At 41.9% G+C, this 20,214-nt stretch overlaps 2 protein-coding genes across 2 annotated transcripts; one reads left to right on the plus strand and one right to left on the minus strand.

Annotated features, from left to right (window-relative positions):
* The first annotated feature begins 1,732 nt into the window (after nt 1-1,732).
* Nucleotides 1,733-3,452, plus strand: LOC121994411 (probable WRKY transcription factor 14). The gene is made up of 3 exons (XM_042548455.1): nt 1,733-2,242; nt 2,462-2,614; nt 2,775-3,452. Exons 1-3 carry the CDS (start codon nt 1,749-1,751, stop codon nt 3,262-3,264), a joined length of 1,137 nt encoding a protein of 378 aa, XP_042404389.1. The 5' UTR covers nt 1,733-1,748; the 3' UTR covers nt 3,265-3,452.
* Nucleotides 3,453-5,118: 1,666 nt separating this feature from the next.
* Nucleotides 5,119-8,241, minus strand: LOC121998076. Its single transcript, XM_042552821.1, has 4 exons — nt 7,933-8,241; nt 7,699-7,796; nt 7,535-7,619; nt 5,119-5,453 (listed from the first exon to the last, which is right to left on the minus strand). Exons 1-4 carry the CDS (start codon nt 8,128-8,130, stop codon nt 5,364-5,366), a joined length of 471 nt encoding a protein of 156 aa, XP_042408755.1. The 5' UTR covers nt 8,131-8,241; the 3' UTR covers nt 5,119-5,363.
* Between the last annotated feature and the right edge of the window lie 11,973 nt (nt 8,242-20,214).

A 20,214-nucleotide genomic window follows, 5' to 3' on the forward strand; every position in this document is an offset into this window, starting at 1 on the left:
CTCACCATTAAATATAAGATTAATTAAAGCATCCCAATGCTTGTCTCAGCATGACAGAAGGAGAAGCAATAATGACTACGTACATAACTACGCACAGTGTCGAAAACTATCTCCAAAGCATCAACGTGATTTTTTATATCCATGCATGCATGCATGCATTAACGTGGGTGATATATACAGATACACATTGTCCATGGAATCAATCTACTCTAAACAAAGTTAATTAGTACCTTAATTATATTATCAGGAGCCTAGCTAGTGTCAGGTAGCATGTGTTAACTGGGATTCTCTAAGAGTAGTCAAGTAAGTCTATGATAATTAAGGCATCCTTTTGTACGATAAAACTTATATATATAGAAGGAGTTTTTAAGATGAGTAGTCAAGTAGGTCTTTAAAATTTACGATAATTTTAAAGAGTTTAAGATTTAGTGCTCTTATAAAGTCTTTAGGCCTTTTTAAGATTATAAAAATATTTTTGAAATTAATTGTAAACCTTTTAAGAATTCTATATACGCGATATTACTCGTTCATGAATAATAATAAACTAGTAATTATTGGACTGTAAATTAATTGTTTGGCAATGATTCCTTTTGATCAGTAAATGCTACTGTGAGAATTAAAGAGATATACTAGTAATGAAAAGGACGTATCGACCAAAATTATACATTGGAATATTCATGATAAAGAAATGGTGCATAAAAATAAATTAATTGATACAATTAAATCAGTAACAAAATTAAGTAGTAATTATATATATGTACGCCACCTTGAACCTCTTAGATAATTAGAAAAGAGGTGAAGCATCATCTCATTAGTTATTAGATGATAATTATGCTAAAGCATTTTGCTAATTTCAAATGGCAATAGCCTCCCGAGCATGGATCGTCATGAGAGTCACATTTACACATCTCACACTTTGTTTATTATATATAACAACTAGTGTTAATTATATAATTTGTAATGGCTTGTAATGAGAGTTATATTTATACATCTCACTTTTATAATTTTATTTAGTGTGACAACTGGTGTTGCGCAATTTGTACATTAAGATTTATTTCTTTAGTTAAAAATAGTAATGAATGTCTTGTGCTCTAAAACATCTAAGAAATTAACAACCAACAATTCTAAAATTGAATATTTTAAATAGAAGAAAAGCTAACAAGATCACTTTCTAATCCCTACAACAAAAACTTCTCATCTATAAACTCAATCTGGTCAAGCAATTTCTTCAAATTAAGACTGAGAAAGGTTATTAATTAATAGAGAAGGACAACTCAACCAACAATTCAAAGCAAAGGAGGCAGAACTACTTGAAACAGCTCAAAGGGTGCGATTTAAGAATTGTCTTTTGAACATGTCTCTTTAAACTTATTAAAAAGAAAAATTATTTAGTCATATTTTTTTTTTTCATGTACTCAATTTACACTTAATTTCCTCGAGATTCTCTGATTTTTGTAATCTTTAGACACACAAGCTGAGCATATTGCAATAAAATAAAAAATAAAAAATAAAATAATTATACGACATCAATGCGGATTTATTTAATACAAGGCGTCGTCATCATCATCATAAAATAAAACAAGAAATATATTGTCTTTTATTCTTAATTACATGAAATCAATTAATTGGATGGTGGCGCAATTATCTTATTAAATTAAAAAAATGTTAATATAAGATTGTAAATTATTTTCATTGAAAATAGAAATAACAAATTTCTTCATCGTTCAGGCAGTTAAGTTATTGACAGCATGTGTGACTACTACTTCCAGAGGATGGACGAAGATCACGGCGACCTCGCCGATGTCGTCCGTGCAGGCGGCCGGAGCACCGGGCTTCTGTCGAACGCCGACGTCGTCAAACCGCTCCTCGGCGACGACCCAGCCAGCTGGCAGCAGCAGCAGCAGCTCAACAGAGACTTCGGCGACCCCTTCACCTACGTCAGCGACCCGCTGCTGAACCCCTTCGCCGCCTACGCTGGCATCGGAGGAGGTGACGGCAGAGATCAGCAGCAGCTCCTTGCGCCGCCTCCGGAGAAGGCGAGTTGTATAATTGGCGGCACCAGCCTGTTGCCGCAGTTGCATACGATCTCGCCGCCGCCGTCGTCGTCGCGGCTGTTGATGAGGCCGACGCCGGCGGTGGCGTCAGGAGAGATGATGATGAAGGTGGCCGCCTCCGCCGCCGCCGCCTGCAGCGGCGGGGTGCAGATCTCGCCCCATGGCGCTTCTCCGGGGATCAAACGGAGGTAATTAATGAGATAGGAAGTTTAATTTGTCATCTCACATCAACAAGATTCCATCAAATGAATGCTCTTGTCTGATCTGACAAAAGATTGACCGGGAACAAAATTCCCCGTAAAGGAAAAAAAAAAGATTAATTCATGAAATTTTTCTTCATCTCTTTTCATTTCAATCTTAATCTTTAAGATGAGCAACACTTGTAAAATTCACATATAACGTTGTAGGAAAAGCCAGGTGAAGAAGGTGGTGTGCATACCGGCGGCACCGGCGGCGGTGACCGGGAGCAACAGGCCGAGCGCCGGCGAGGTGGTTCCATCAGATCTCTGGGCGTGGAGGAAGTACGGGCAGAAACCAATCAAGGGTTCTCCTTATCCAAGGTGTGATTATGCTAATTTCTCTGATTAACATGACGAGAACAAACTCATTGTGAGCCCTGATCTAATTACTAACCGAGATCTGATTTGTTAAGTTAAATGCAATATGATAATTATTGTGCTAATTATGGATTAATTTGCATGCATGGAACAAATTAAGCAGAGGGTACTACAGATGCAGCAGCTCAAAGGGTTGCTCCGCCCGGAAACAGGTGGAGCGCAGCCGCACCGAGCCCAACATGCTGGTCATCACCTACACCTCCGAACACAACCACCCTTGGCCGACCCAGCGCAACGCACTCGCCGGCTCCATCCGCTCCCACCTCTCCAAGCCGTCGTCCCAAAGGCCCCCTTCCACCGCCGGTCCGACGATCCCTGATATCGAGCAGTGGCCAATGTCTCCCGGCCTAGTCAAAGAAGAAGCCACCGACGATGATCAATTTGACTATAAGCCGATGGTCCCTGATCCGGACCAGCCCGATGACTTCTTCTCTGATCTGGCCGAGCTCGAGTCTGACCCAATGAACCTCATTTTCTCCAAAGGGTTCGGGGAAGACGACAAGCAGAAGGAGGAGGAGGAAGAGGTGATGGCGGCGAAGGCCATGGCCGATCCTTTGTTCGACATGTTTGATTGGGACACCGGCAGCTCTTGATTGATGAAGCCATCGGAGGAAATAGGTTTATGACCAGACCTTGGAACAGCCATGAACGTAGAGTCTTGTTCGAGGTCTAGCTATAAACCTTTTTGAATTCAAAATTGCTGTTTTATTCTGTTAATTAGTTCCTTTGTATTGTAGTCAAGATACAATAACAATTAGACGAACCATTTCAATAGACCAAACATGAGTGTGATCATATATCTAAGTCAATTAATACATAAAATCTAACAAATCTATTATTTCCACTTAAATCCTTCCTTATTGTTATTATGATTATTATTATTATTATTTTGGTATCAAACTCTCATTTGATCACCACGTATTCTTTTTGAATTATTTTATAATCCTGTTAGCTTCATACAAAAGAATAGATAGATAAGACAGATAGACAAAGTGAGATATTATTATGTCATTTTCGCAGTGATAGTTTTTCTTTGTGTGCGTATAAGTATAGCTGTTTGTTTAGAATAAAGAACAGTGAGTAAATTGACAGTTGGGGATTTGATTAAATTAAAGAAAGTGATTGGGAGGTGGCGACTGTAAAGTGGTAGGCAGGTTTGGAATATTGCAGGACGGGACACAAAAGCAAGCAGGTGAGTCAGAAAGAGAAACAAGGAACAGTTGCATAAGTACATGTTTGAGATACTGATTGAATAAAGTTACAAATCAAACAGAGTTATTAGACTTTTTTTTTTTTTTTGAAAAATAAAATAACATTTGAAATTGGCTTTTTTTCCTTTAAAAAAGTGCACCTATACTTATTTTCATTTAAGTCGTGCGTAATGAACAACAAATCTAATCCTCTTGAGTAGATAGATCATTCTTGCAATCGATTAGATATTGAAGCTGACTTTAAGAATATGATCATTGGCCCAGAACATAATGATTTTGACCCAGAAAGTTATGAGACACCAATAACTCCCTTCAATCTTCTCTCCATTATAAAAGTCACTTCCAGTTTGAAAACCAAGATCTTCATGCTCAATATGACTGATCTTCTTTGATTGATGTGCCATCACGAACCCTTTGAGTGCAACATTATGTATATGGCGACCACTGTAGCCATTATTCTTCATGCTGTAGGAAACGATTTGTTGTCGTCGATCACAAGCTTTTCATGGCAGTCCACAGACCACGGTGCATGTCTGGCTCGACAACTATTTGTCACCACTCAAAATGTAGTTAGTAATGTGGCTTAAACAAATCAAATGGTCAGGAATATTAAGTAGAAGATGGTGTCAAAGAAACAAACCTCACTTAGCTGTTGATAGGATGGTTCGGTGTTATTCTAATTTTTTTAATTTACTCTATAATTTTTCCATTTTGAAGCTGTTTTGAAGCTGGAACAGATTGATTTCATATACAAGAATGGCCTAGAATCAATTACAGGAGAAACAAGACAGAGAGATCTGAACCAAATATCACGATCAAATTGGAAGGAACATGTTGAGAATGGGTCCAGTACAAGGCCAATTATTAAGGATCCAATTCCAAAGCCAAGAATTCACGGAGGGACGTTTGTGGGCATATTATCAGAGCTACAGAACTGAGACCAATCTTGCATGACTTTCAGATTCCTCGATGTCCAATCATGTCTACACAAATTGACACTCAAAAAAGAATTCCAATTCCCCTAGTGACAATTGAATTTTCCACAAAAACAATGACGTTTGGCATGTCCAAACATTTATTCGTCCAGGTGACTAAATATCTTGACATATCAGTAAGAAAAAGGGTAATCAGCAATTACATTTATCAATTTTCGAAGGACAAGGATTTGCCATCATTTCAGAAAAATCAAAAACCTGCAAATTAACAACATAAATGAAGAAACTTGCACGAATAAAATGGCTATGGTAAACTTGTTTCTATTACCAGAAGGCAGAAGAGCAAGAGAAAATGAGTTGTATGTTCCCTCTCATGGAAGAAAAGGCCAATGGAACATACTGCTTTATCACAGCAATTAAGGTTTAAAGTCATGGTTATTAAGCTGCTAAACATCAACCTCGAGTGCACAAGTATGCTGGAAAAGTTGCTGATTTAAATTGAGAGACAATCTAACTTAGAAATCATAATAAAAATGCTTCTGCACGCTAGCCACAAAAGTTCAGCTTCTTTAGAACTTTTGCATAAGCTAAATGCACAATCTCAGGGTGCCTCAACCTCCGTTTCGCTGACTTTGACTGCATAAACCACCATAATTTCAGTTAACCACAACACAAATGGTTTGGTGTAACATAAGTTATCAACCATTGTTAGAAACAAATAAGTGTCAATTGAGATCCTAAATCTTCCAAAAAGAAATTGCATTTCAGTCACTACAATCGCAGAAAAATTGAAACTGTTATAAAGTGAGATCAGCAACAAATTCCTCAGATTATTCTATGTGATTCTCTTCAAACCGTTGCAGAAGCATCTTTCAAGTTCATATAATTTGAGTTACCTTGAGAAGCTGGTTCCTATTCAATCAGATATTGGAAATTGTTCCTAATACAGGTTCATGTAACTCGAGTTAATTGTTATTTCAAACTAAATATCCATATGAACCCAACATATTACATTATACTTTTTGATCTGTGAAACAATACGAAATCAAAACAGATGAACTTTTGGGTTAGATAAAATTAGATTGGGTTAAATCAGATATTGGAACATGTTTTTTTTGCCCACTTCTTAATGTAGGGTAACCTCTAGTGACTCCCTAATCACATCTTAATTACAATGGGCAAAGAGAGCTGCTACACCTTACCAATTTTTTGTGGCCATAAGAGTATGAGGCTATGAGCTCCAACCCTCTAAAATGTCAAATTTTCACTTGATACGACCAAGCTACCAAGCTGTGAAATTCTAACAAGTTTCCCTTGCAGTCAAAATGTTTTTGAAGTCAAGAAATTTACAACTTAGGGGAGCAAGAAGGTTAGGACAAACCAAGAGTCTTTTTTTTTAAGTAGGCACCAGGTATCCAGCTTACGCCAACTAATACTTGGGGTGACCGACCCGGCCCACAAAAGTTTCCCATCAGCTACTAGAATAAATCGGGAAGCGCTCGCAGCAGACGACTCATCATTCCAACGTTCTTAGGTCAACAACCCATTAAGGGAAAGGCCAAGAGTCTTCTTGTTATCGAGACAAATCTACAATTGGTAATGACGTAAACAACTTTCCCCATCCTAACGAGAAATCCTCTCTACACACTAGTATGTTTTGGATTCTAAGACCATGGAAAAAAAAAATTAGATAGACTCAATTATCTATGGGGAGCCACCCTTTTTTCTTTATTGAAGAATTCAAAGTCAACCTTACATCCACTGGAAAATTTTCAAATTGATTAAACCATGGATACTTTTCTAATTTGGTGATGTACCATGAAAGTAGGCTTTGCAAAAATCCAACAAGAATTTTACCTTATAGATGTCATTGTATGTCTAGCTTCATTGTTCCTATTTATCAATGACATACTGCCACACACCTCTGCTTCTTTGGCAACTGCTACAACTCAATAGCCTATTGATTCTAATGCATTCTTCCCTAGGCACTCCCACAGATTCTATAATTGAATTCGAAATCACTCCACTTAGTATAAACAATTGCTTCATAAAGATAGGTAAAAATCTAGCTGCAACAGTTGCACCAACACCCCTTAGAAAGGCACATTTTGAGGCACTCCAATAAGAGAATTCTGTTTTGTTCCATTTTCCTTAAGACCGCCTACACTGACTTCCTATGATTTCCATGCTCTGTAAATCTCCTAGACAATGCTAAACTGATATGGTCAAATAACTAATGATATTGAAACCCACATATTATAAGTTATAACTTGATTCTGAGCAGACAAAAAAAAAAGGATCTTTAGAGATATACAATTCATTTCAGAAAATATTCAAATTAACAAATCCAGTTTGACCAAAATGTTTATAATTAGAAGGCATAAACCTTTACTGGTAATTCTTAATGAATTGTTTAGCTTTTTGGTTACAATATGTCAAGTATCCGTTTTTCAAGAAATCTACAACACTACTAGCAATTCAATCAAGACAGCGGATGAGGTCTCTTGATTGAAATCAACCAGAAGTTGAGGTTAATTTAAAATGGAGCAGCAGCTCTGAAATCAATATTTCTCAAATTTCGTTCCACTTCGCCAATTAGTATTAATTCCCACCATTCTCATTTAATTAATTTAGTTTTTCTTCACAATTTTCCAACACAAATACCTAAAACCTATCATTCCATTATGATTATCAATATAGCAGATAGAACATGATACCTTCAAGTGTGCATTGTGTCGCTTTCCAGCTCTCCATCTCCTTATTTGCCCATCGTTCATTGTCCTAAATCTGGACTTAAAGGATCTGACAAATAAAATCATGTAAAAGAGTGTCAAAGAAAACATTAAAAGTCAGTCCGAAAAGAAGTATAAAACAAACTTACGAGTAAGACTTGAGTTTATATTTCTTGACTTTAGACTTAACCGGCGTCAGCGGCGCCCTCGATCTCTCTTTTGCAGCATAAAAGCGTGCTTGACCCACCTGAGAAACCACCGTATTAGAAGCGGACAGACAAAACAAAACAAAAAAAAAAAAAATCAAATATTTAAGAGATGAATCGAATTTCAATGAGAAAATAAATCGAACTAAAGGCTACAGAGTTGCTGTAAAATCGCACCGGAAGGAGAGGAGAGATAGGGTAAAACCCTAAACCTGGCGGCTTGTTGCGACGACTACGAGCAGAGACGGGCTTAGGTACGGAGAGATTTACGGAAAGCGCCATCGAGGCGAGGCATCGCGAAGGTAAATCGAGGCGCGAGGGACGACAAGAGGAGATCAAATCTCGACCTAGCTTGGCGAGCCATCGCCCCTGCATTGTTCTTCTCCTTGCTGCCCGCAAAGGAGGAAGAAAGGCGAGATCAAAAGTGTGGAAATTGGAAGGATTTGCCAAACGATTAGGGTTCTTAATCGCGGTCCGGTTCAGTGAAGTTGGGTTGCATAGTTCGTAGAATCGCCAGTCGGGAGTATAGACTTAAAATTTATTTAAATTTGGTTGGAGGATTGAGACTAAATATCAATTTAATATATGATTAAAATTATTTTTAAATTCAATTAATAATAAGAATATTAATGTTAATAATAAGTTAATTGATCTTATCCAAAAGTGGGAAGGTGAAAAGTTAAGGATATGATGTCTTCGCTGACCGACTGTATACCTCGTTCCATTCTGCAAAATAAGTAACGTCAATGCCGAGCAAGGGAAGGGGTCCCGGCGTTGGCCCTTCGACGCTCAAGTCAGTCATCGAAAGTGGAGAAGAAGTAGAGCAACTGTAGAACTATGCGCAAACCGTAGATAACGCATGCCTCCGTCGGTGATGGACCCCCTTTATATAGAGCTCTGGGAGGCGACGTGTACGCTCCTCGAGGCATGGACACATTCCCCAATATGTCCTATGAAAGGAGTTGTCAGGAAAGTGCGTCTAACACCATATCTTAACAGGGGATGCATATCCCTGACAAGACAGTAGAAGCTTCCGTTGTACGATCCGCCTATCGATCATGCCTCGTGTCAACGACACTACCTCCCAAAAGGATGTCGAGAGATACTACAGTGGTCCCGCCGCTTGACCGAGCGAGATAGCCGCTGGGCCAGGACTCTGCTCCGTCCACGGGCGGGTCCCGTTGCTTAGTCGAGCGAGATAGCCGCCCAACCAAGAGACCTCTGTTCTGCCGACCTCAGTTGCTCTTCCAATCTCGGTTGGCATCCTGTTGCTACGTAATGAGCGTCGATTGTCTTCCGTATCATCCCGAGCTGGACGGATGGTCTGCTCATACATGTCTCCCACCGGTCAGGCACTGACTGATCCGACCGACTATTGCAATTGTCTCTCGTCCAACCCATTGATGACTGGGCGTTGACCACCTTGACTTTGACCTACACCTTGGCAGTTGACCTCGTGCTAGGCAGGCCTCCATATATCGCCGCATCACAAGCCTCCCCCTCAAGTTTAGTCAAAGGAGGCTGCAAGTCTGACTAACTGGACCAGTAGAGTCTTCGGTGGCTTCCATGTCTTTGCCGTTCGGATTCGCATCGCCAGGCTGGGTTCGTAATTGTTGCTTGACCCAAGCCCTCCAAGCAAATTGTGCCTCAGGCGATCGGTTATATGATAATCGCTTATCTGTGTCCGGTCGAGACGATGAGCGACAACACTTGGCGAAATTTCTCTTTTCCTTGCGTGCCTCGCCGAACGCCCTGACGTCATCTAGATTTCTTGAGGACCGTGCAAATCTTCGATCATTATAGCCGAGCACGTGGTCATACCTTTTAATTAAGTCTTATTAATGACGTCCGGTGACTGAACGCCACGTGTCCCACTTTCTGTCGCTGCACGTTTGACGTGATAGGCGGATATCTGCTGGTGGTGTGACAGGCGCCTTTTCAAATTCAATGGTTGGATATTCTCATAGTTTTTCGCAAACCTAGATCGGACGACTCAGGTTGATCAACCGCAAGGTTTATAAATCTCGCGCGTGTCGCCATCTTCTTCATTTCGCGTGCCTTCGTTTTCGAGCTCCTCCGCAACACTCCACCTTCTCTTCTTCTCCGGCGATCTTTCCTATAAGCTTCCTCTCTTTTTCTTCTTCCAATATGTTCATTGATATTCATTGAGTCTATTTTCGATGGCCAGTTTCTCGCAACCCCCCATCCCTGTCACTAGACTCTGGTATACTTCCACCGAATCCAGGTTCGACGGGGATAACACTGAGAGTCTGAAATTCGCCTATGAATTCTCCCCTGGTTACCAAATTGCTCTTCCTTCTGCTTTTGACCGACCTCATAAACCACCACTAGGTTTTTTATGCTTCTTAGGGATCAGTTCACCGTCGGACAAAACTACTCCAATGTTCTTCACTATTGGCACCCTTTCTTCTTCACAGTCTGTAAATATTTTTATATTTCCCTTAATCAATTAGTGCCGAACTTCTTTCGGCTGCTATGCAGGGTAGTAGTTTTGTTCCGCCTACACGACATTCCTTTGACTCCTCGGTTCTTCTATTACTTTTATTATCCAAAACTGTCTGAGTTGGGGACCTTTCTGTTCCAATCCCGAATGAGCTTAGTCTTCTTTGATAAAATGTCGTCCTCTAACAAGAATTGGAAATACTACTATTTCTTTCTTTGCTTTCACGAGCAGCCAGATTTTTCGACCAGTTGGCAGCTAGAGGTGGCGAACCCTCTTGATCTCAGGAAGTACAAAAGCCGATCGGACTATCTGCAGACAGCTTCAAGCTTAGCTGGTCAGAAGGATCACATCCATAAGTTGCTGCTGGAGGGCATTCTCTACGTGTTCGGCTTAAGTTTGATCCACACGAAGCTTTCGTCCAGCCTAGGTATGCTTTTTCTTCTCCCAATCTTTGAATCTAACTGATTTTTCCTCCTTTTGTGCAGCTCGAATCATGTTGCGAGCACGTCTGGTCGGCAACTGCAAATTCGCGGATGCAGAGATCAATGTTGCGGTCGTGGCCGAGCTGGAGGGTCGTGGCCTGCAACCGGTCGGCTCGCACGAGGATCCGCTCGACAACGAGGGATTTTTATTAAAATTATTTCTTATGTGGATATCATGGTTTTAAAAGAGAGTTTGAAATTTAAATCTTTCCTTTTATAGTTTTCTACAAAAGATTAAGAAAAAATTTAAAATTTTTCCTTATTTGTAGATTGAAAGGTAGATTTTAATTTTGAGAAAACTTTCCTTTTTAACCATGTTCATGATTTAAAATAGAGTTTAAAAATTAAAATTTTCTTTTATAAGTTTCTACAAAAGATTAAGAAAAGATTTGATATTTTTCCTTATTTGTAGATTGAAAGGAGATTTTAATTTTTAGAGATAACTTTTCTTTTTGGAAATCATCCACATGTTTAAAAGAAATATTTTAATTTATAAAATTTCCTTTTTACAATCCACCATGAAGGGAAAAATTATTGGAATTTTTTTTTTATAAATTTCCGGAGACAAATTAGGAAGTTTTAATTCTTGTGTTGATTAAAGCTCTCTTTGTTTGGGATTTTAAAGTGGCCGGCCATGATGTTTAATAAGAAGAAAATTATTTTTTAATTAAAATAAATTTCCCTTTTCATGCCAAAAGAATTAAGGAAGTTTTTATTTAAATTTCCTTATTTGTCAAGACCAAGGATTATAAAAGAGGGGGTAGAGGTGCCTTCATGACTAACGACTCTATTCTATTTTTCCCCTCTCTTTTCCTCCTTGGTGTGGTCGGCCCTAGGGTCTCTTCTCCTTCTCTTCTCTTCCTCCTTTATGGCCGGCGACATCAACACAAGAGAAGTCTATGGTCGGCGGCATCAACACAAGAGAAGTCTATGGTCGCCGGTTCTAGCTAGGAGAAGGAGAGAAATGAGGCTTTGTTTCTAACATCCCTTGGAGCTTGGTGGTGGTGGCCGAACCTCACATCTCTTGGAGTTTATGTGGTGGCCGAATCTTGCTTGGAGAAGAAGGTGGCTTAGATGGATTCTCATCTCGGTAGATCGTTGCCCACACAACGTCCGGGATAAGAAGAGGAATACTGTAGAAGATCAAGAGGTTATTTGTTAACAAAGAAAGGTATAACTAGTAATTGTTTTCCGCATCATACTAGTTTTCTTTGTATAGTTATTTTTGGAAATATCAAACACAAGAGGCATATAATTCTAGAGTTTTCGGATTTGTTTCGAATTTGTGTTTCTTTTGTTTTATTTTTCAAATTTGTGATTCAATTGTTCTTTTTGGTTAACCTAGAGTTATTTAAGGAAATTAAATATTAGTTTTCCTTAAAAGGCTTTGTCTAGGCGGTGGTGGATACTCCCATACTAAGAAGGTCATGTGCCTCGCTATGCAGTTCTGGAAGTCAATTTTGAAAATTAATATTTAATAGAATTAATAACATAGGTGGATTTGGATCAATAGTGTTAAGTTCCGCTTGCGATCCAAATCTAAATCATCAAGAACAGATAAGTTAAATTTGGAATCAATGATGTTAAGTTCCATCTGCGATTCCTAATTTAACTTCTAAAGAACACAATAGGTTATTTAAGGAAAGGTTCGACACTTGTATAAAATTTTTGTACAGTGGAACCGGTACGATTTTCCTAGGACTAACCAACAGGTTGATGCACGGGCCCTTGCGACGATCATCTCACCTGGGGAGCTCGCCAATAGTCACACCCAGATGTCTACTGGGGTATGTACGCTGCTTTAGCATTTACTTTTTATCAGCTCGGCTCTTACAATTTCCCTGTTAAGCAGTTCTGGGTAGAGAATCTGGCCATATGCCACAGGCTCGCCTATTTGGAGCACGAAGTCCAACAACTGCGTGCTCCGAGCGGCTAATCGTCTACTTCACAGGCGTGCTTAGAGCAGATGAGCGCCAAAGTGGCCCAATTAAAGGATGATCTACAGAGAAGCTCCGAGCTGCTAGAGGTAGAAAAGAGCAAAATCGTCAAGCAGGCTACTCAATTAGCTCGGCTTAATAAACAGGTCAACACCTTCGAGTCCAAGATCCACTCAGCCAACACCAGAAAGCTTCGGGCCATTGAAGAATTGGAAATCAAGAATAAAGAGTTTCGGATGTTGGCTCAGAATCTGAAGGAGGTGGAGGCCTCCCTGAATGTCGAGCGGGAGGGTCGGTCGGCCAAACACTCCTCCACGAAGACCCAGCTTGCCGTAAAAGAAGATGAGCTGGCCAAGTTGAAGGCGGACCTGGAAGCATCCCGAGCGGCCCTCAAGGCTTATCAGGGTGTTGAGTCCAGTTGATTTTGTTAGACCCCGTGATAGTTTTGATGTGATCAACCAAGTTGGTTAGGTCCTGCTATGTGTTTGATCCCTGTGTCTGAGTGTGCAGGAGCTTAGGAGCACAGGAAGTCAAGCGGAAGACGCAGCTAGCAAGAAGGACAGCACGGGAAGGGAGCCGACGAGCTCGGTGAGTCCAAAGGACGAGAGAGCTACGGAAGAGTACTCCGGTGGAGCGAGAAGAACGTGCGCGGCGTTCGAGGGACGAGAAGCCGAACGGAAGCCTGCTCGAGGAGAAGGCCAGGAATTGGGTTCGAGTGAGCCCTATTTCGGTTGGCCGCAATCACCCAAAAGAACGGAGCTTCGGAAGTCAAAGCGAAGAAGAAAAGGAGTTAAAAGAGGTTGAAATTACTGTAGCAGAAATTACTATAGCAAGAACCTTGAAGGCGCCTTAAACATATTGAAGGCGCCTTAAAAATGTTTAAGGCGCCTTCAACATTGAAGGCGCCTTGAAAAGCTTGTTTAAGGCGCCTTGAGCCAGGTCAGTTTGACCGTTTGCGCCGCAGATAAAGTTTTATCCGCTGACCGAGCTGGAGGCTCCTTGAATCTTGTTGGAGGCGCCTTGGACTCTCGGGATAAGATTTCCAGGACCTATATAAAGGCCCCTGGAGCTAGGAAAGTGACAACAACTCAAGCAATCAACTGTGTACTCTTTCCTAGCAATAGTTCTAAGCTTCCAAAGTGTAAAAGGCTTCTCTGCCTTCAGCAAAGGAGATTTTTCTACTGAGCTTTTTCTACTGCCCTGGATTAACAACCTCCTTGGCTGTAACCAGGTTAAATCCTGTCTACTACTTAATTTCTATTTCCTTGCTTGTTTTAATTTTACTATTGCTTTTCTGAGTTGAAATCCGATGAGGGTATAGTGTGTTTTTTATTTCAACAATTCATCCCCCCTCTTACCGGCCTCTGCTGCACCTACAATTGGTATCAGAGCCTGATCGCCTCAAAAGGACTAACCGGCAACTGAAGCACTACGATCAAGACGATGGCCGGAGCGAATATTGATCCCCCAAAATTCGACGGAAACTTCGCGACGTGGAAACACCGGATGGAGGTAATCTTAACACAGATTTAAATATTTTATTAATAATGAAATTTGGTTATGAAGCACCAAAGACAACGAATGGAGAAGAACTCAAGATGCACCTCTGGACCAATAACCAACGTGACGAGTCTATGGCAAACGCTCGGGCTGAATTTCATCTTCTAAGCGTACTACCAGATGAAGATCTCGTTAAAGTTGGCAACTACCGAAGTGCAAAAGAACTTTGGGAAAAGTTCTTAAGACTCCATGAAGAACAAATTGAAGTTAAATCCGACTCCTCGATGGACACTGACCTGACGTCAGAAGAGTCCGAAATCGAGGTAAGTGACGAGACAGAACCAGTAACCAAACTCCAACTTGAAGACCTAGAATGCTCATCACAAATGAGCATCGATGAAGGGGGAGAAATATCAGAAGACTTTAATAGGGGGAGAATCATCCGCCGACAAGGTAAGTCAGGTATGGTCTCCACCTCTTGGCAAATTAATTGATTCAATTGAAATATTACCGAAAGATTTTCGTAAATTACAAATTATTTCGTCGAAAGAATATTTTGAATTAAAAATTGAAAAACTATTAAAGAATATTGAGTTAAAAGACACAATTTGTCAATTAAGAGATTTTGACAAACTAACAATAGAAAATGTACAATTTTCTGCATGCTCAATATTTTTTGCTACAATTATAAAAAATTGTGAATTGAGAAATTATGAGAAGTTAAAATGGAAATTTAAAAATCATAATATTTGATCTTAGTTGAAATATTAGACTTAGCGCTTTCAGAGAAGGAAATTAAACAGTAAATTTCTTTATAAAGCTTTGTCAAGGAAGTGGTTGTTGCTCCAATAACCAAGAAGGCCTAGTATCTCGCCACAACCTGCAAGCTGAAATATTGAAATGAAAGGTTTAATTAACTTTCTGAAAAAACATTTAAAAATTAGAATTAAATAATGCTTTAAAAGTTTAATCAAATATTTTTGAAAATTTTGTTTATAAATTCATTTTTAGAAATATTCTTCTGAAAAATTCTAAAAAGTTCATTTACTTGGAATTTTTAAAATGTTCCCTCTAATTAGGACCTCATTTTTGCTGTGATCAAAGGGGGAGAGAAAAGTACAAGTTGAGGGGGAGTTAGGAAAATTAAAATTAAAATTTTTTATATTTTTTTCTAAACTGTGTTGCAATTTTACTTATTGTAAATTTATGCTTAATTATGTTAGTTTAGTAATTTCCTTTAAAATTACTATTTATGTCTATTTTAACCCTAACTTGAACTTGTGTTGATGCACATCAAAAAGGGGGAGATTGTTGGACCCCGTGGTAGTTTTGATGTGATCAATCAAGTTGGTTAGGTCCTGCTATGTGTTTGATCCTTGTGTCTGAGTGTGCAGGAGCTTAGGAGCACAGGAAGTCGAGCGGAAGACGCAGCTAGCGAGAAGGATGACACGGGAAGGGAGCCGACGGGCTCGGTGCGTCCGAAGGACGAGAGAGCTGCGGAAGAGTACTCTGGTGGAGCGAGAAGAACGTGCACGGCATTCGAGGGACGAGAAGCCTGACGGAAGCCTGCTCGAGGAGAAGGCCGGGAATTGGGTTCGGGTGAGTCATATTTTGGTTGGCCGCAATCACCCAAAAGAACGGAGCTTCGGAAGTCAAAGCGAAGAAGAAAAGGAGTCAAAAGAGACAGAAATTACTGTAGCAGGAACCTTGAAGGCGCCTTAAACATATTGAAGGCGCCTTAAAAATGTTCAAGGCGCCTTGAAAGGCTAGTTTAAGGCGCCTTGAGCCAGGTCAGTTTGACCGTTTGCGCTGCGGATAAAGTTTTATCCGCTGACCGAGCTGGAGGCGCCTTGAACCTTGTTGGAGGCACCTTGGACTCTCGGTATAAGATTTCCAGGACCTATATAAAGGCCCCTGGAGCTAGGAAAGAGACAACAACTCAAGCAATCAACTGTGTACTCTTTCCTAGCAATAGTTCTAAGCTTCCAAAGTGTAAAAGGATTCTCCGCCTTCAGCTAAGGAGATTTTTCTACTGAGCTTTTTCTACTGCCCTAGATTAACAACCTCCTTGGTTGTAACCAGGTTGAATCCTGTCTACTACTTAATTTCTATTTCCTTGCTTGTTTTAATTTTACTATTGCTTTTCTGAGTTGAAATCCGAGGAGGGTATAGTGTGTTTTTGATTTCAACAATTCCCCCCCCCCCCCCCCCGCGTGTCGGCCTCCGCTGCACCTACAGGTTTCATCTCATGAAGCGGGACTACCTCCGCTTGGATGCCTTCAATGACCAGCTCACCGACCGGGCTCTTTATCTCTTTAATCTTGCCATCAATGGGACGCTCAACTAGCTGAAAGGCGGCAGTTATATCCTGACCGATCTAGGTCATTAACTGGACAAGATGACCGAGTCGCTGCCTGACAATGTGTTGAATTACCTCGAGTGAGCCCTCCTGCGAAGGTTGTTTCATTTTGTATTACTCCTCCCGAACTTGTAAGAATTTTTCTAAGTGTTAATGATGATCGCCCATTCGGCGATTTTTTTACTTATTTAGTTACATTTCGTCACGCGTCGCCGTTCACCGTTTCCTTGTTATATTTTCCCACTTGTTTGTCCATGCATTGCTACTCAGGCTCAAGTAGGACTATGAACCGTTTACCATTTAGCGAAAAACTTCTAAGTGTAGTTTCGTGGCCCACCGGTCGACGTTGTACTACTCACTTGGATATCCAATCGATCAACTCAAGATTGTCGAGCGACCACCTTTTAGTAAAAATTGTTGCTTCTTGGAACAGCGTGTTTCCTGGTCGGCTTTATCTTCGGCATATACATTTTGTCGATTTTCTTCATTCGGCATTGCCCCAGCCTTAGAGCGGGCGATAAGCTATTTTCCGTTATAGTCTCGGGTTTATAGCTACCACTCGGCTATTGAAGACTCGGACTTGAGTTTAAGGTCGACACTCAATCGTTAGTGAAGACTTGGGTTTAAGGTCGCCGCTCGACTTTTGACGTAGATGAGAGTTTAACGTCGTCGCTCGACGGTTGATAAAGACCATGATTTAACGTTGCCGCTCGACGGTTGATGAAGACAAGGGTTTAATGTCGTCGCTCGACGGTTAGTGAAGACAAGGGTTTAACGCCGCCGCTCGACGGTTGATGAAGACAACGGTTTAACGTCGCCGCTCGATGGTTACAATACGTAGACAAGGGTTTATAGTCGTCGCTCGACTTTTAACTTGGCCGATTGACGCAAGAGTCTGGAACACTTGTGATTTATTCATATTTATCTAGCATCCAAAAGATATACACTTACACAAGTATATATGTATTTACTCACGTACCTCTCACCTGGCCCTGTAGGGCTGGAGAAGGTTTGCGCTTAGGGGCCGATCGGATTTCTTCCATGATAGCTTTCACCTTTAAGCGCATGTTCTTCCGGGTGGCCCTTGCTTCGAACTTGACCATCTCAACGTAGCATTGCCGAGCAGCCAGCTGGTCACCCTTGACTACGTCTACCTTGTTGTCCACCCAAAATTTTATATTCTGGCAGAAGGTGGACACTACTGCTCGGAACTTATTGAGTGTTGGTCGGCCCAATATGACATTGTAGGCCCACGACGTATCCACCATAATGAAATTTATGATCCTTGGCCTCTTTAGCTGCTCCTCTCCAAGCGAAATGGCTAGGCGGACTTAGCCGATCAGCAACATTTCGTTGCTTGTGAATCTGAAGAGTGGAATCGTCATGGGCAACAACTCGCCCTGATTGATTTGCAGCTGATCGAACGTCTTCTTGAATATAATATTAACTAAGCTCCCTGTATCAACAAAGGTTCGGCGAATATTGTAATTAGTAATTACCGCTCAGATGATCAACGTATCGTCGTGAGGGATCTCCACTCCCTCTAAGTCTCTGGGGTCGAAACTTATCTTGGGTCCTTCAGCCCTCTTCTTGCTGCAGCCATTGGTGTGGATATCGAGTCGCCGAGCGTGTGACTTCCTCGCTCGATTGAAATAATTGTCGGTCGACCCTCCATCGATCATTCCTATTTCTCCCCGAACGGAGTTACTCTTGTTCTCCTCCTCTCGATCTGAAGGCTTGCTCCGTTCGGCAGAGGCTCGGGAGGAACTTGGGTTATTCCTTCCCAAGGTATGATGATGGCGCGGTTCAGCCGTCGTCCTTTCTTCCTCCCTTCGCCCGGCTGATCGGCACCTATGTCACCGATCAGGAGATGGGGATCGACGGTGATATCCCCATGGAGACGGTCTAGTAGCTATGGGTGTCAGGTAGTAGCAGTCATGAGTGTCGTGCGCCATCGACTGGTGGAAGGAACAAAACATTGGCGTCCACACTTTCCCTCTTGCAGCCTTTGGGTGATCGACCGCCACATGCTGCATGACATGCATCCTTGGCTCGTTGTATGGCTGTGCTCCCCCGATCAGGGCCTCTTGGGAGGCTGATGGCTACTCGACGAACGCCGCTTGGGCACTGCCATGGGCTCGGCTGACATCTCCCTCCTCCTTGTCGCTTGGACTTCTTCTACATTAATGTATTCTATGTCCTTCCTTTGCAGGTGACCAAAGTCCCTTGGCGGCTTTCGAATGAGCGATTGGAAGAACTCGCCCTCAGTGAGCCCCTGGGTCAAGGCATTTACCAGCACGTCTGAGAAGACCGCTGGGATGTCCATGGCCACTTGATTGACACTGGATGTATCCCTTAATGCTTCCCTAAGCTCCTACTTCAGCGAGAACAAATTCATGCTCGTCTTCTGATGGCAACGGTTGCTGGCGAAGTGGTATAAGAATGTCGCTCGGAAGTCCTTGAAGTTGTAGATTGATCCATCCGACAACCTCTTGAACCAGCGTTGTGCTAATCCGGAGAGAGTGGTGAGGAAGACCCGATACTTAATTCCATCAGTGTATTAATGAAGTGTGGCCGCATTGTCAAATTTGGCCAAGTGGTCATCTGAGTTGGTGGTTCCGTTGTACTCTCCGATTATCAACGAAGTGTAATGCCTTGGCAGAGTGTCATTCAAAATCCCCTGTGAAAACTACTGATTGATCCGCTTGGGCGAATCATCCTCCCTGGGTGTTTTCCCTTTCCTCGTGTCCCGAACGTGCACATCATTTGAAGAAGATCCTCGATCCTTGTCCGCTCGGCCCCGTTCCTTAGATAGGGTCCTGAACAATGCTCGGTGGAAGGGGATAAGTGCATTGGGCGCTTCCCTATGCATGTTGGTCGGCTTCTTGTTATTCCCTCGAGTGGATATTTGGTCCGCTTAGTCATCGCGTTTAGTCGGCCGACCTACGGTTGATGTTGTGAGCTCCTGAGCATAGCGCTCGGCCAATGCCTGTTGTTACTGTTGCTCCACTATTTTTACCGCTCGGGCTTGTATCAACATGTCAAGCTCTTCTTGCGTCAGCGCCACCATGGTGATTCGTCCAGCGTCATCCATCTTCTCGTTCGGATGCAAGCTACGTTCCCATAGATGGCGTCAAAATGATCCTATTTGAAAGGGAGAAGGTGGAAAGCTGGGGATGTGACAGCTTCGTTGACCGACTGTAGACCTCTCTCCGCTCTACAAAACAAGTAACATTAGTATCGAGCCAGAGAAGGGGTCCCCGGTGTTGGCCCTCAGACGCTCAAGTCAATCACTGGAAGTGGAGAATAAGTGGAGCAATTGTACAACTATGCACAACAGTAGATAACGCATACCTCTGTCGGTGATGTACCCCCCCTTTATATAGAGCCCTGGGGCAACATGCACGCTCCTCGAGGTATGGGCACGTTCTCCAATATGTCCTATGAAAGAGGAAAGTGCATCTGACACCCTACCTTAACAGGGCATACATATCCCTGACAAGACAGCAAAAGCTTCCGTCGTATGATCTGCTTGTCGACCATGCCTCGTTTCAGCGACACTACCTCCCAAAAGGACGTCGAGAGATACTATAGTGGTCCCGCCGCTTGGTCGAGTGGGATAGTCGCTCGGCTGGTACTCCACACCGTCCACGGCTGGGTCCCGCTGCTTGGTCGAGTGGGGTAGCCGCTTGGCCGTGAGCCCTCTGCTCTGCCGAC

This window comes from Zingiber officinale, chromosome 6A (genome assembly GCF_018446385.1).
Source record: "Zingiber officinale cultivar Zhangliang chromosome 6A, Zo_v1.1, whole genome shotgun sequence".
NCBI classification, from domain to species: Eukaryota; Viridiplantae; Streptophyta; class Magnoliopsida; order Zingiberales; family Zingiberaceae; genus Zingiber; species Zingiber officinale.